Source organism: Orcinus orca, chromosome 9 (genome assembly GCF_937001465.1).
Source record: "Orcinus orca chromosome 9, mOrcOrc1.1, whole genome shotgun sequence".
NCBI classification, from domain to species: domain Eukaryota; kingdom Metazoa; phylum Chordata; class Mammalia; order Artiodactyla; family Delphinidae; genus Orcinus; species Orcinus orca.
In genome coordinates this window covers 96,028,343-96,044,535 of record NC_064567.1, presented here as the reverse complement: position 1 = coordinate 96,044,535, position 16,193 = coordinate 96,028,343, and the positions used below count along the sequence as shown (strand labels likewise).

General features: G+C 51.6%; 1 protein-coding gene across 5 annotated transcripts in view; it reads left to right on the top strand.

Moving 5' to 3' along the window:
• Positions 1 to 16,193, top strand: part of GCK (glucokinase) — a 55,581-nt gene that overhangs the window by 1,844 nt on the left and 37,544 nt on the right. For 2 of the 5 annotated variants that reach the window (XM_004282965.4, XM_033411294.2), the window contains exon 2: positions 3,451 to 6,578. The exons of the other annotated variants lie outside the window; for them this stretch is intronic. In XM_004282965.4, coding sequence (XP_004283013.1) covers positions 6,534 to 6,578 — 45 coding nt within the window. In that variant the 5' untranslated portion in view covers positions 3,451 to 6,533. The remainder of the gene's footprint in view (positions 1 to 3,450; positions 6,579 to 16,193) is intronic. 5 annotated transcript variants of the gene reach the window in all.

Genomic DNA, 16,193 nt, shown 5'->3' with positions numbered 1-16,193 from the left:
TCTCAAAGTCCCTTTTCCTTTGCCACTAAAAGTCGTACAAAAGGAGGAATCAGGAGGACAGTGTTGGGTTGGAATAGATTTAAATGTATTCTCGTGACACGTAATAGTAATTGTCTCGAAGTTTCCCTTACACCAAGCACTTTCCATATGCGTCCTCATTTAATCCTCACAAAAACAGAGCAAAATATTATTACCACCTTACAGACATGGAAACTGAGATTCAGGTTAAGGAAATTGCTCCTAAGAGGCACACGTCAACACCAAAACACGTAACAAACTTTCACAGCTCTAGCAGCGCTCTCCCTCCTCTCTGGCCTTGCTTGTCCTCCATCACCCCAGAAAGCCTCGCTTGGCCTATGTGGTTACCAGCTCCCCAAGCTCATCCATCTTACTGAATAGCAAGACCCACCTTCCACTCCAACACCCCAGCTGCCACCCAACTTGGATTCAGTCCCAGCACTTCTACAAACCACAAAACCACAAAAGTGAACAAACCATTAACTCCTCTGAGTCTCTTTCTCTCTTTCATCTGTAAAACTGGACAAATACCCTTTCCATAAGCATGTTGCTGGGAATGATAAGACATTACGTTCCAAGCTGTAGTCATAGTAGCTGTTTAACAACTAACAACAATGATGATTACGTGTATTGTTACCGTTCATGACAAAAAGGAGGAGAGGTCATGGTGGGTTACAGGTGTCCTGCAGGCTGTGGGAAGTGGAGATTTGATGGTAGGCTGAAATCTGAGGAAGGTCTATAGATTGCAGATTAGTATTGTATCTGTTTTAATTTCTTGATTTGCTCATGGTGTTGTGGTTATGTAAGTGAATTCTTTGTTTTTAGGAAATACAACTACTCGGGTAAAAGGACAGCCTGTCTGAAACATGCTCTTAAAGGGTTCAGATCTATGATACATATGGAGGGTAAAGCAAATACGGTAAATTTAAAGAGTCAGGATGAAGGGTATCCAGGAGTTTCACTGTACCATTCTTGCAGCTGTCCTGTAAGTCTGCAATTATGGGGATAGAAAAGATTGTAGGGCAGGGTGCTGACGTCATGCATGCAGCATCCACACTTGTGGGGATGGCATATTTCTCTGGAGTCCTGACCCCCCTCATTTGCTGGGCCCTGCAGACAGAACTGGAACAAGGCTGCCCATGACAAATGGCTGAGGCTTTCTAAGTTCGCCCCCACTGGGCAAGGCAGGCAGCCACCCACCTTCGAGGCTTTGCTCAGCTCTCGGAAGGCACTCAATTTAGCTGCACAGTGGAACCTTCTAGGGAGCTGGATAAAAGCTGGCTGAGGGGCATACTCCAGGAGGCCCAGCCCAGGGGGAAACCAGCCATTCAGTGGCCTCGGTCCCCACACCCCCTTGTCTGGCCAGTCAAGGCCAGGGCAGTAGGACTGTTTTCACTCTTAAGCCTAACACCAGCCTCCACAGCCTACCCAGGAAAGGGGCCCTGAAAGGGGCCACCAATGTGGTCAGGTCTCCAAAGGAGTTCAGAGCATGTCACTATTGTTTTTTTATAAAAGTATAAAAGCTTTTTCTCTGGTCACTTCTTTGGATTTTCATTCTCTCGTGAAGGCGCCTCTGTACAGGTAAAAATTTAAATAAAACCTGTATGCCTTTCTCCTGTTAATGTCAGTTTAGTTCCTAGGCCCAGCTGGAGAGCCAAAGAGGGCAGAGGAGAATTATTCCTCCCCTACACCTTCTTAGTAGTTCACCAAGTCTAAGGAGCATGGACTTGATGCCATCAACTGGGGTCTACTAGCAGACCCAGCCCCACTGCTTACCCACGTGTCCTGTGCTCCCACTCGGTTCTCCAGGCCACAGGGAAGACAGGCACAGACATGGCTCTGCCACCAGCAGAGAGGGAACAGAAGATGACAGAGCAGGAGAGGACCGGGTATACTATAAGGTTTACCTGGAGGCAGTGGGCAGGAAGAGATCACAGCCAAGGAAGACAGGAGGCAGCTGGGAGCTCCCTGAAATAGAGGGACAGGCACCCTCAGAACTGCCTCTCCTGCAGGGGCCTCCCAGGAGCTGTATTTGTACCACCAGGCACCCCTCCCCTGCTCCGGATCTAGGGATGGATGTGTAGCCCACTCTGGATACATGGTCACTTAGGAAGGTGACTTGACCTGAGGCACCCTTACTCCTGTGGTGCTGCCCTGCACAGAAAGTGGGAGAAAGTCTGCAGAATAGGAAGGGGGGAAGGGGGGCAGGCAGAGGCCCTGGGAAAGGGGCAGAGCCGGCCACCATGAAAGAGGAGTCTGGGCCTCACAGCAGCCTGGTCCCCAGGACCTCTGAGAGCAGAAAGCAAGGACGGGAGTCATCATAAAGGAAAAGTCACGACTAAGAATCTGAAAGTGCAAGCGATAAAGCCCCTTCCCCGGCCCCCTCCATTCCCACAATCCCCGTTTCCACATGGGTGCCAGGAAGTCTGAGCCAATCAACACAATCCCATCCCTATTGCCTCAGAGATTGGTCTACAGATGGGCACCTGACCCACGTCTCAGCCAATCAATGCAGACCTTCTCCCCCCACCAGCAGGGTAGGCCGTCCAATTAGAGCAAAGCCCAGGACTTCGTGTTTGACACTTGGGAGAAGCAATGGGATTTGCCCAGGTTAAAAAGGTCAGCGAACCCCAAACAGTATTGGTACAAACTTATGCTTAAACATAGAAGATGAAATACATATGTTTATATGAGCTTCACTAGAATGACACAAAGAGGGCAGGAGGAGAATGGCAAAAAGTGAGAGGCTAACCAGGGTAGGCAGGTTTAAATTGGGGAGAGGCGGGGTGATGGGGGCTTAGCAGAGTGAGGGCCTGAAGCACAAGGTCCCCGAGCTGCAGGGGCGGGTTGGGGGGGCGGGGAGGAAGCAAGGGGAGCCCTGAAGACGCTCCTCCTTCCTGCACCACAGATACTTCCCCCAGGAATGTACCATCCTCTGCCTCACCCTAGGGAGGAAGATGCAGGACTTTCCTGTGGAGACTTGAATGTTCAGCGATTCTGCCACTTTGAGGCCCCCGTAAAATCACCTGTTGTTCCAAGTAGTCCCTGTTGGGTAAACGTCTCCTGTGAGGTCACTCCCAAGGCTCTGACCTGTGTGCAGTGTGGCTGCCCTTGGATCAGGTGACATTCCAGTCATCTGTGGCCAGGGAGGCCGCAGGGCTATGCAGCAGGGCCTGGGACTTCTGCATGAGGACTGCCTTGGCCCCTGTCCTTGGGGGATGGTGAGCCTTTGCAGCCCAATCCTTCAACATCCCCAGTCTCAGTGAACTCATCTGAAAGTGGTAAAAATAATACCACCCCTGCCTACTGCCCCAAGACTGTCTGATCAAATGACAGAATGAATACAAAAGTACTTTGTGAATCATAAACGTTTTAATCAGTATAATTATAATGACAATTTCTCCTCCATATAAATATATTTTCTTTCTTTAGGAATAAATCTAATAAGAAATATATACGATCTATAAGAGAAAAATAATGAAGCTCACCTGAAGGGCATAAAAGAAGACTTCAACAAACAGGGCAACTGGCTACATTTCTGAATGAGAAGACTTGGCATTATAAAGATGTCTGTTCTCTAAAATGGATCCCCAAATCCACAAATTCAATGCCTTTCCAATGAAATTATCAACAGCATTATTTTAGTGAAATGGGAAGAGTAGATTCTAAGATTTATATGAAAGATAAAAGCCTTATGGTAAAGAAAATTTTGTAGGAAAATAAAAGGAAGGGATCCCTTCCCACCAGATATCAAAAAACTGAAAAGTGCCAACTGAAAGAATGCGGTATCTACAGGAACAGACAGAGAGACATCCAGCTCATAGACAGAGCTGAGGCCAAGGCAGGCAGAGTACCAAGAGCCACTTTTACATTTAGACAGTCTGTTGCTGACACAGGCAGCAAAATGAAAAGGAAGAGAGAGAGAGAAAGAAAGAGAAGAAAGAGAAAAGGAAGGAAGGAAGGAAGGAAAGAAAGAAAAACACCCAAATGTGCCACTTCCCATCTTTGTCCCATGCACCAGAAAGGATGACACCCAACCAAAGAGAGCTGGATGCCTGCGCCTCAAGTCACCCCAAGGCATCACCTCTGGCTGGGAGCCCATTCTAGATGGCAGCTACACCCTGGGGGCAGGGACAGAAAACCTCGTATCTTGGAACCAGAGATGAGGGGAAACCCTCCTGATGCCTCCTGGGCAGATGTGGAAAAGAGTGGGCGGTGGCCTCAGAGCAGCTCCTCACAAGTCCAACCTCAGTTCCTGGAGTATCACAAAGTGTTCTGACAGGCTCAGATTAGCTGTGGTCCCAGACTTGGCCTGGTGGCCTTTGAGGACACCTGCAAGGTGACCAGAGCAGAGCCGTTCCCTCACAACAGAGAAATACAACAATGGAGCATAAACTGTGGTGCAGTTATCAATACAAATCAGTGGGGAAAAGGTAGCCAACAAATGTTAGACTCCTACCTCATACTACACACAAGCAAATTCCAGAGGGGCTGAAGTGCTGAACATTTTTTAAATATTGGAAAGATATTACAAGGAAATGTGGGAGAACATTTTTCTAATTTTGGATGGGAAATGCTTTTCTTTTTTAAAAAAAATATTTTTTAAATTTATTTTTGGCTGCATTGGGTCTTAGTTGCTGCGCATGGGCTTTCTCTAGTTGCAGCGAGCGGGGGCTACTCTTCATTGGCAGTGCGCGGGCTTCTCATTGCGGTGACTTCTCTTGTTGCGGAGCACGGGCTCTAGGCACGCGGCCTTCAGTAGTTGTGGCGTGCAGGCTCAGTAGTCGTGGTGCACGGGCTTAGTTGCTCCGCAGCCTGTGGGATCCTCCAGGACTAGGGCTCGAACCTGTGTCCCCTGCATTGGCAGGCAGGCTCCCAACCACTGTGCCACCAGGGAAGCCCCCAGAAATGCTTTTCTTAACAAGACACGAGCTTCAAAAAAAGAAAGAAAGCCAAATTCATAAAAAAGAAATACTTCTGTGTGTTAAAAGACACCATTGATCAAGCCATATGTTTAGCAATAGGTAATACAGCATATTCAACAAGAAAAGGATTAATAGATATTATGGATGGAATATAAAAATAGTTTATACAAATTGAAAAGTAGAAGACAATTCAATAACAAAACAGTTAAGTAATATAAACAAATCATCCTTAGAAAAAGGAATACAAATAACTATAAACATATGAAAAGGTGTCCAGCACTTTGCAATTCAAATGATAATGAGATGACAGATAAGCAAAAGTTATAAAGATTCATCATCTCAAGGACTGGCCAGCATGGAGTCAAACTCCTAATGATGCTGGAAGGATTAATTGGTGAAGCCATTTGAAGGGGCCAATGTAGTCCTGTCTGCACAATCATAAAATGTGCCCAGCATTGGACCTAGCAATTCAGCCTCTAGGAAGCATCCAGAAGAAACACATGCACATGTTGACCCTGGTAAAAGGCCAAGATTTATAACAGGGGAAAACGGAAACTGCCCAGATGACCATCAATACGAAATTGGTTTAAAAATATTTCAGCGTATCCATTTGGAGAGATCTCACCGGCCACTCCTTCCCTCTCCCTCTGCTGGATCCCAGCAGAGCTCATGTTTCCAGATGGTAGTCAGGGAAGGCAGTGACCAAAGCTTGAGGGTGGCCTGGGCACGTGTGGCAATGCCACTGGCTAAGCCACCTGCTCCCTCTCCTCTGGTTCCCAGACTCAAGGGGGCCTCTCCTCCTTAGGACATGAATTTGGAAGACCCTGTGACCCTGCCTTGGGAACTGGACAGGTGGCAAAGTCTGCGGTGATAAGGTGATTGGGCTGTCGCTATGGTGATGGGGATGGAGGCCTTTTGCCATCAGCCCCAGTTTTCTGCATGGCAGCTCTAATGACAGGATGGTCAGCCCTGCAGAGGCTGGAGGGTGTGAGCGCAGAGGCCTGTTCCTGGTTGCCATGGCAGCGTGGGCCCTGGCAGGAGCGCAGAAAGCCCTGGCAGGAGAATTCCCCACTCCATACCTGGTCAGAGCAGGAAGTGTTGGGCAGTGACTGAGCCTCAGGGAAGCAGGTTGGGGTGTGAGAAAAGAACAGTCGCCCACAGCTTAATTACTCAAAAGCTGTCCCCCAGCCACAGGAGGAAAGAAGACCTTTTCTGCTGAGTCTGTCTAGAGAACACCACGCCGTCACAGCTCAGCACAGCCCGGAGAGAAAGCTGACCAGTGCTGACCAGCTCTGGAGCCCGGCAATGGCCCTGCCCCGATGATACCTGGCCTGACAAGGTCTCAGTGGGGAAGGGTCCCGACTAGGACCCAGAAGAGAAGGCTGGCAGGCTTGCTGGAGAACAATGAAAAGGAGGAAACTCTGTGATTGAACCTCAAGCCAGAAGCCAGCCAGAAGGTGGACCATATTCTACCAGACACTCGGGCTGGCCGTGACCCTTGGTTGGGAGAAGCCTGGGGATATTTCTGCCTTGGAAGCCCGTTGGGGAACACTGAGGGGTTCCAGCTCCCCCAGGCGGGCTGCGGTACAAATGCTGGATGACAGAGCCAGGATGGAGATCGCCAAGAAGGAAAAGGTAGCTCTCTGCTGCATTCGGTTTTCTAGAAGTGCTTCTTACGCGTTCCTGTATTCAGTGGTTTGTTTAACTTGACCAAGTGTTTGTGCCTCAGTATCTGATTGTATGTGCAGGTGCTTTAGGGATGACCTGCTGGGAGTGAATTATGAGGCATTGACTTTGGTAATGCTTTTATTTTATTTTTATTTTTTAACATCTTTATTGGAGTATAATTGCTTTACAATGGTGTGTTAGTTTCTGCTTTATAACAAAGTGAATCAGTTATACATATACATATGTCCCCATATCTCTTCCCTCTTGCGTCTCCCTCCCTCCCATCCTCCCTATCCCACCCCTCTAGGTGGTCACAAAGCACCGAGCTGATCTCCCTGTGCTATGCGGCTGCTTCCCACTAGCTATCTATTTTACGTTTGGTAGTGTATATATGTCCATGCCACTCCCTCACTTTGTCACAGCTTACCCTTCCCCCTCCCCATATCCTCGAGTCCATTCTCTAGTAGGTCTGCGTCCTTATTCCCATCTTGCCCCTAGGTTCTTCACGACCATTTTTTTTTCTTTAGATTCCATATATATGCATTAGCATACGGTATTTGTTTTTCTCTTTCTGACTTCACTCTGTATGACAGACTCTAGGTCCATCCACCTCACTACAAGTAACTCAATTTCGTTTCTTTTTATGGCTGAGTAATATTCCATTGTATATATGTGCCACATCTTCTTTATCCATTCATCTGTTGATGGACGTTTAGGTTGCTTCCATGTCCTGGCTATTGTAAATAGTGCTGTAATGAACATTTTGGTACATGACTCTTTTTGAATTATGGTTTTCTCAGGGTATATGCCCAGTAGTGGGATTGCTGGGTCGTATGGTAGTTCTATTTGTAGTTTTTTAAGGAACCTCCATACTGTTCTCCATAGTGACTGTACCAATTCACATTCCCACCAGCAGTGCAAGAGTGTTCCCTTTTCTTCACACCCTCTCCAGCATTTATTGTTTGTAGATTTTTTGATGATGGCCATTCTGACTGGTATGAGATGATATCTCACTGTAGTTTTGATTTGCATTTCTCTAATGATTAATGATGTTGAGCATCCTTTCATGTGTTTGTTGGCAATCTGTATATCTTCTTTGGAGAAATATCTATTTAGGTCTTCTGCCCATTTTTGGATTGGGTTGTTTGTTTTTTTGTTATCGAGCTGCATGAGCTGCTTGTAAATTTTGGAGATTAATCCTTTGTCAGTTGCTTCATTTGCAAATATTTTCTCCCATTCTGAGGTTTGTCTTTTCGTCTTGTTTATGGTTTCCTTTGCTGTGCAAAAGCCTTTAAGTTTCATTAGGTCCCATTTGTTTATTTTGTTTTTATTTCCATTTCTCTAGGAGGTGGGTCAAAAAGGATCTTGCTGTGATTTATATCATAGAGTGTTCTGCCTATGTTTTCCTCTAAGAGTTTTATAGTGTCTGGCCTTACATTTAGGTTTTAATCCATTTTGAGTTTATTTCTGTGTATGGTGTTAAGGAGTGTTCTAATTTCATTCTTTTACACGTAGCTGTCCAGTTGAGACAGTGACTTCATTGGGCAAACCAGGTCCTCTCCCTGCTGCTCCAGACTCCGGCCCTGTGACCTGGAAGTCACAGGCTGCCAGGAGGCCCGGGAGGTGACCTCTGTTGGGAAGAGGGTCCGGGGAGTTTAGAGCCCCAGCTGGGGGGCTTGGGGCCTGGGATCTTGGTGGCAGAACCGACTGCCCAGCCATGAGGCAAGACTCAACAGATATCACGAAAGGTCTCAGATGCCTGCGCTTCCCTGCAGGAATCTTTTCCTAAGAAGCCTCAGGGCTGTTGCTCCTGGTGAGGAGTGGAGAGCAGTTACTTTTTCCAAAGCAAAGAAAAATCCAGACGTCTTCTGAGCCAGCCCTGTGCGCGAACGGAGCCAGGGCTGGTGACAGGGCAGAAGGAAGAGCCTGCCTGCTCCCCCAAGCCAGGCGGGGCGGGGGAGACGGAGGAGAGGGCCCATATCCAGTCCCTTTGGCATGGTTTCCTCCTCACATGTCTTTTCTTCTCCTTCTTCTGTGAAATGACAAGGTCAGCATAAACACTGGGCTCGTTCTGCTCCTGGCAGGGCTAATGATGTTGGGAGAAAAACAACCAGCCTGGGTCGGGGTGCCCGCAGCTGCAGGCAGCAGGAAGCCCACGTCTGCTGGTTCCTGGGCCGATGACCGGAGTTTGGATGAGAAATCCTGCGCAAAGGGGCCGTGGAGGCCAGCTGGGGAGAAGGGAGGCGGGGTCTTTGGCACAAGCAGAGAGCTAGCGTGGCGACAGTGAGAGGTGGGGCCTGTGGCTCGCCGTGGGGAGCTGGTGTGGGGAGGCCACCACGTCAGACTGGGGCTGGCCCACGCCCCCTTCTCGTTTGTCCCAGGGACACAGTGCTTCACGCGGTAAACCGTTTCTGTTCCACACATGCAGTGTGCCGGCCCCCGTTCAGGAGCCAGGCTGGTTCCAGATCGCTGGTGGGGGACGGAGGGGTGTTTCACTGACAGCCTTGTCAGGGCAGAGAGGAGAGGGAGGCATCGCCTCTGGCACGTGCCTTAGGGGGTACCAAAAACATCAGTCATCAAGATAAATAATATTCTAATTCAAATTCTAAAGAATCAAAATCCATGCGAAAAATTACGATGAGCAAAATGCCAAATTTCTAAAGAAAGAGGGCCTGAGTATTACTGATTTTTTTCGCTTGTCTTAGGCCTGTGCCGGCTGCCCTTAGAGTGCCAGCTAGCAACGTGCCAGGGCCAGACAACGGAGGCGTGGGGCTGTGACGTCTACACCCCTCCCGTCTGTCCTAGCTGCCCAGAGGACCCATCTCTTGTCTGGGGGCTGGGGGAGCGGGGTGGGGGTGCTTCAGCTTGGTTTCAGGGCCGTCCTAAGGATCTGAGGTTTCGCTACCAGGCCCACCCAGGTCCAGCCCTGCATCTCTGGGAAGTGATACACCCACCCCAAGCCAGCATGTAGCCTGGAGTGGTCGGCTGGGGCTGTATCCACCGCAGGCTCCCAGGAGGAGAGCGTTCAGGTTGCTTTGGAGGGAACTGCAGTGCTGCTGGTTTTGCTCGTTCTTTTCTAATTTATTTATTTATTTGTTTATTTTTGGCTGTGTTGGGCCTTCGCTGCTGCGCGCGGGCTTTCTCTAGTTGCAGCGAGCCGGGGGCCACTCTTCGATGCGGTGCACAGGCTGCTCATTGCAGTGGCTTCTCTTTGTTGCAGAGCACGGGCTCTAGGCACACGGGCTTCAGTAGTTGTGGCTCGCAGGCTCTAGAGCGCAGGCTTAGTAGTTGTGGCACACGGGCTTAGTTGCTCCGTGGCATGTGGGATCTTCCCGGACCGGGCCTCAAACCCCTGTCCCCTGCATTGGCAGGCAGATGCTTAATCACTGTGCCACCAGGGAAGTCCTGGTTTTGCCGTTTCTGTTTCTCTGGTTCATCTTGCCTCTGTGACCTGTCGGATCACCTGTGGTCATCCCCCTATACGCTGCAAGAGTGTGTGGCCTCAGTACCGTTTTCAGTGGCTTCCCTGGGGGGATGGCAGCTTCTTACGTGGTTTTTCTAGAGCTCCTTGGGGGCAGGCCCGCTCCTACTGATGCTGCTTCCTCTCCCCTCCAGCCTGCGGCTGTGGAACCCCACCACAGAGTCATTCCCTTGGCATGGAGCTCTCTCTTTTTTTCCCCATAGTTTTATCATCTGTAAATGGGTTAAAAATATCATCTTTTTCCTTAAAAAATTTTTTTTAATGAAGTATAGTTAATTTTCAATGTTTCAGGTATACAGCAAAGTGATTCAGATACATATATCCTTTTTTAGATTATTTTCCATTATCCGTTATTACAACATAAGAAATATAGTTCCCTGTGCTATACAGTAGGTGCTTGTTGTTTATCTATTTTATATATAGCAGTGTGTATCTGTTAATTCCAAATTCCTAATTTATCCCTCCTTCCCTTTTCCCCTTTGGTAACCATAAGTTTGTTTTTTATGCCTGTGAGTCTATTTCTGTTTTATAAATAAGTTCATTTGTACCATTTTTTTTGGATTCCACATATAAGTGATATCATAAGATATTTGTCTTTCTCTGTCTGACTTACTTCACTTAGTATGATAATCTCTAGGTCCATCCATGTTGCTGCAAATGGCATTATTTCATTCTTTTTTGTGGCTGAGTAATATTCCAGTGTATATGTGTACCATGTCTTCTTTATCTGGTCATCTGTCAGTGGACATTTAGGTTGCTATGGAGTTCTATCTCTTGATGGCCACAACTTCTAGGAGACCTGAAATTGGGTCCTGGGAGCCACCTTGGAAGTTCCTGGTCTATTCTTCCCCCTCCCTCATCTGTGCCCTTCTGCTCGTGGGCAGGAGCGATGGGGGCTCTAGAGCCGGTACAGTTTGCCTTATGTGGTGGGTTTAGGGAGCACTTTTCAGGAGGAAGGCTGGGAAGGTAACACTCCAGGTGTCTTAGTCTGCCCAGCTGCCATCTGGGTGACTTAACTAGCAGACACTGCTTCCTCACAGTTCTGGACACTGGAAGTTTGAGAGCAGGGTGACATCATGGTCAGATTCTGGGGAGGGCTCCCTTCCTGGCTTGCAGATGGCTGCCTTCCTGCTGTGTCTTCACATAGTTGCAGGGGGGGAAGGAGAGCACTCTGATCTCTTCCTCTTGTGGGGGCTCTACCCTCATGCCCTCATCTAACCCTAATCACTTCCCAAAGGCCCCACCTCCTGACACCATACACTGGGGGTTAGGGCTTCGACATATGAATTTGGGGGAACACAATTCAGTCTATAGCATGAGGGGTGGGGGTGAGAGCCACAGGGGGCACTGACCTCCCTCCATTCAGCCCCCCTCAGCTGCCCTGGGCACTTCGCTGCTGAAGGAGAAGGCTCAGAGATGGGGTGAGTCTGCATCACTTGGCAGGCATGCGCATCCAGGTTCCCTGGCAGGACTTGTCCCAGCGGATCTGGGGCCCCAGCAGGAGAGATGCCCTGCCCCCCAAGCCCCTTGGAGACCTTGCTACTGCCAGATGCTCAGGAGGACGCGAAGCTCCAGGTGGGCCCCAAGCAGGTGTTCTGGGAAAGGGGCCTACGCAGGGAGGAGCAGATGGCTCCGCTGAGCAGAGCGGTGATAAGACCCTGAGTGTGGGGGGAACCAGGCTCCCCGTGGCTGGTGTGGATTCAGCAGCAGGGGCTGGGGCTGTGCCTGCCTGCCGTGGGCCCCTCTCGGCCAGGAGCCTCTGGCTCTGAGCAGTGTGAGACATTGTCCCTGTGGTCCCGTGACGGGGCTGGGCTGGGAGGCCGTGGAGCAGAGACTGCCCCAGGAGAGCTGAGCAAGCTGCCTGCGTCCCAGGCCTCAGGGTCCAGGCGCCTCAGGAAGAGCATTAAAATCCCCAGCATGACTGTGCTCTGGAGAGGCATCATCGTCTGGGGCTTCTCGGGTCAGGAGCAGGCCAAGGGGACCCGGCAGTGAGACGCAGTGCAGACCCAGCCAGGCCCACGCCTGCTCCTGCAGCAGCAGCACCAGAGGGTGGGAGCGGGGGAGAGGCACACAGTGCTCTCGGCCGCCTCCCCCATTTCTGCAGAGCTGCCCTGAAGCCACCTGAGGCAAGCGACGTGAGAGCTGCATTCAAGGGCGGCCCTCCAGAGAAGGTTCTGGGGCCCCCACTGTGGGCTGCGCTGCAGCCTTTGGGGACAGCCCAGGCGTGTTCCACATGTGTCCCCATCCCGGCGACAGCGGGGCAGGCCTAGCCTGGCCCAGCCCCTCCACCTTCATCTCACTTCCCGTCTCATGGGTGGGCGCTGATCCTCAGGAGGACGCGGCTCTTCCTCTGTCTCTCTCTCGTTCTCTGTCTCTCTCTCGTTCTCTGTCTCTCTCCTTCTCCTGTCTCTCTGTCTCTGTCTCTGCGTCTCTCTGTGTGTGTCTCTATCTCCCTATCTCTCTCTCTTTGTCTATTTCTGCCTCTTTTTCTTTCCCTCTCTTTCTGTGTCTCTCTAGGTCTGTCTCTCTGTCTCTTCATCTGTGTGTGTGTGTGTGTGTCTCGCTGTCACTGTGTCTCTCTCTGTGTGTCTCTCGCTGCTTCTCTGTGTCTCTGTCCCTCTCTCTGTCTCAGGCTGGGTGCACATTGAGAAGAGGCCCCCTCATCCCCCCCCAAGCCTGCTGCCTCCCACATCAGTCCCTCAGGGCTGGGTCTGCCCCCTGCCCAGTTTCCTCCCAGACTGGAGTCCCCTCGGGCCCCTCCTCTGCACCCCTCCTCTGCTCAGCACAGGGCTCCCTGCTGAGCCCACGTCCTCCTCTTCCAGGCCACTTCCCTCCTCAGCCTCCAGGGGCCTCCCAAGAAGCTTCTTGGCGTCCACCAAGGCCCCTGGTCGTCTGACCGCCACCATCTCCTCTCTTGCGCCATGTATTCTATTCCTTTATTTCTGAAAGAGCAGCCGTTTCTTGGTGACCAGTTTGTGTACAGGCCATCGAGCTGTTTAGAGAAGCCAGCTTTATGGGACGAAGTTCCAGCAAGTACATGTGCCTGATGAGGGTCCATTTCTGTTTGTTTACTTCTGCTCCAAGGAATCCCTCACTAAAGCCACTCGCGTTTCAGATACAGTTGTGGTGCCGGCTCCTGCCTCCCCTTTCTCAGTGAAGTTGAAAGCCAGTTGTCAAGTTTCATAAAAAGCACCATGGGGGTTTTGACTTGGGGAGAGATGAACCTTCCACCCCAGAATATGGATCACTTCCCCCTGATTCAGATGGTCTTTTTTTTGTCTTTTCTGCTTTTCGGACACGTGTTCACATTTTCTCTCTTTGGGTCTTGGGCTCTCCTCTCCACGAGACTTGGGCTTCTGGCCCAGGCCTCTCCCTGGCCCCTGAGAAAGCCAGTCTGGCTCATCCTCCGGCCATTGACGCCAGAAGGTCCCATCCTGAGGGCTGGGGCGGGCCAGGGTGCTTGGGCTCTGAGCCTCCCACAGGCTCCCCGCAGGGCAGCTCCCGGACGCCAAGCTGGGTGCCGGGGGTCCCACCAGCTGCTGGAACCAGTGGGAATTGCCTGATGCTGACAGCCCAGCCATGTTCTAGACCGAAGGGAGGTGATTGGGAGGGGCACTGGGGGGAGCGGGGCTGCAGAGGCCATGAAGGCCAGAGTGTGTACTCAGAACACGAGTGGTCCTGCGGGGTAAGGGGGACAAAGGGTCAGGTGTGCGGGCAGACCATGCCAGAGAACCCACCCTTCCGGGTGGGCGGCCGGCTGCCCCTGGGCCCCGATGCCTCAGGGCCCGCTGCTGCCCTGCTCTCGATCACTGCCCCCTTCCCATCCCTGCACTTGCTCTTCACATGTCTCGCTCAATCCATATCTGCTCTTCCCCCCTCGGCTGCCCCCCACCAGGCTGCACCTGCCCAGCTGGCGGCAGCGGGCAGGTCTTCCAAGTCTCCCCCACTGGTGCTGGACCCAAGCAGGAGTCTCACCGAGGGGAAGAGCCGCAGCGATGGGCCCTTGCTGCCAAGTCCCCGCCGGCCAGGTCTGCCCACTGCTCAACCACTGGCTGTTCTTGGCGATGGTTCTCGGAGGCTGCCCTGCCCCTAATTTCACAGAGGAGGGCTTTGCAGGCAGAGAAGCCCCGTGAGTTGCTGAAGTCGCACAGGGTGAGTGATGGAGACCTGGGTTCAGTGAGAGCATGTGTTCTTAGGCAGTGACTTCATGAGCCCAGAGGTGGCCCCTGGAGAGGGCAGAGCCTGCCCTCGAGGCCTGGTGAGATCTGCGCGGCTCTGGGCCTCACCCGCCTGGTCTGCAAAATGGGGCAATAGCAGCGTGTGCCGCCTAGGCTGGGTGTGGAGACTTCTGTGAGGTGTAGCTGGAGGTCGATCAGATGGGGACGCAGGGACCAGGAGCTTCTGAGAGGCCGCAGGGCTCTGGCCACCACTGCTCACTGCTCCGGGGTTGATAGTGCCTACACTGTCTCCTTTGCTCCCGCCCCTCTAAGGTGTCCTAGCATAGTGTGCTTGCGGAAGCACATTTAGGACCACGGCCTTATGTCCTATGAATGTCTGTAGATGCCTGCTGACCTTCCAACACACCCCTGCCACACACAGCTCAGCAGACCCCTGAGCCCTGGGCAGGACCCTGGGTGTTGAATGGTGAGCCAGCTCGGCACAGGCTGTGGTCCTCCACGCTGGGCACCCTGGGCTTGCCCATCCCTCGGCCCACTGTGCCGGCCACCCTGCCCAGGCAGGAGACCTGTTTGATCTCGGAGAGACGGCAGTGAGTGGTGGCTTGAAGCAAGATCTAGTTCCCTGCCCAGGAATTGAACCTGGGCAGCCTGGATCAAAACCAGGCATCCTAGCTGCTAGACCACCAGGGGCTAGAGGCTAGAAACAAAATTCCCCTGGCCCTTGCCCCCAGTGAAAACTGCATTTCTCAAGGAGGCAAAAACTGTAAAAACGGGTACAAGTTGACTATTAGAGACACAGTACAACAAGTGGGAGAGCACACAGAGAAACCGTTTGTTTAGTTAAGACAGAAGTAAGGCAGAGATGCACACCCGGTGAGCAAGGGTGTGGGCGTCCTCCCTAATGAGGAGGAGAGCGGTAAAGAAGCGGTTAAAGCATTCATATAGGGCAGTTCTTCCGGGTCTTTGTTTACCTTTGGCCAATTACCTGGTTTCTTTTTCCATACCTGTCCTGCCCTAGGACCTCCCCAACGTGTGTGCGCAACTTTCTTTCATGATGGGTTCCAGCCCAGAGGCCTATGGGGGGCCTTGGCATCACATATTATGGGGTAGCGCCCCCTCCATTTTGACCCCCAGGGAGCCTTTCTGCGCATGTGTAGTGTCTCCCTTGCCCCAAGGATGGGAAATATGTGACCTCTTGATCCTTCACTCAAACAGGGTTTAGTCCCTCTCTGCTCCTGCCAGGACCGTTATCTTAAAATGTCTTCAGGAGACAAAGCCTGGCTGTTTACCTTGTTTCTGTTGTTATTTCTATTTTGAAGTGCAAACAGGAGGCTGGTTGTAAATGTCCGACCTGAAGCCCATCTTCTTCTCACCCCAAGCAATGTAAACAGGAGGCCAAGTTGTAAATGCCTAGCCTGGAGCCCGTCTATCTTGTCCCTCACAGGGCATCAGCAACAGACCTGGGTGGAGTGCTTCCGGCCTGTAAGGACCCAGCAGATCCATCCTTTGCCCCCAGGGGAGGTGAGGGGCGGGGAGGAGATAAAGACCCTCCCTCATTAGCACTCCCCAGAGAGCAGAACTGGTCTGGGCACCCAGAAGGGAAGGAGGCCAGCTCCACCTCCAAGGACTGCCCTCTGCTCCCAGCCTGTGCCTGGCTGGGCTGCAGGCTCAACCTCACTCTTCCCCTTTCCAGCAGGGTGGCCTTCGGCGACTTTGAAATCCCTCCAGACCTCAGTTTCCCCTCCTGTACAGTGCCCCCCTGGGCTGCTGTATGGGTGTGAGCCCCTGAGTGTGCACCTCTTGCAGGCATGAGCAGGGTGGGGCCCTCATGCTAGGTAACTGAGCCCCGACCTTTCCAGAACAACACTTCCACCGTGAGTAGAAGTGCAGAGAAGTCCCACAAGTAGACAGATGGAAGGAGGA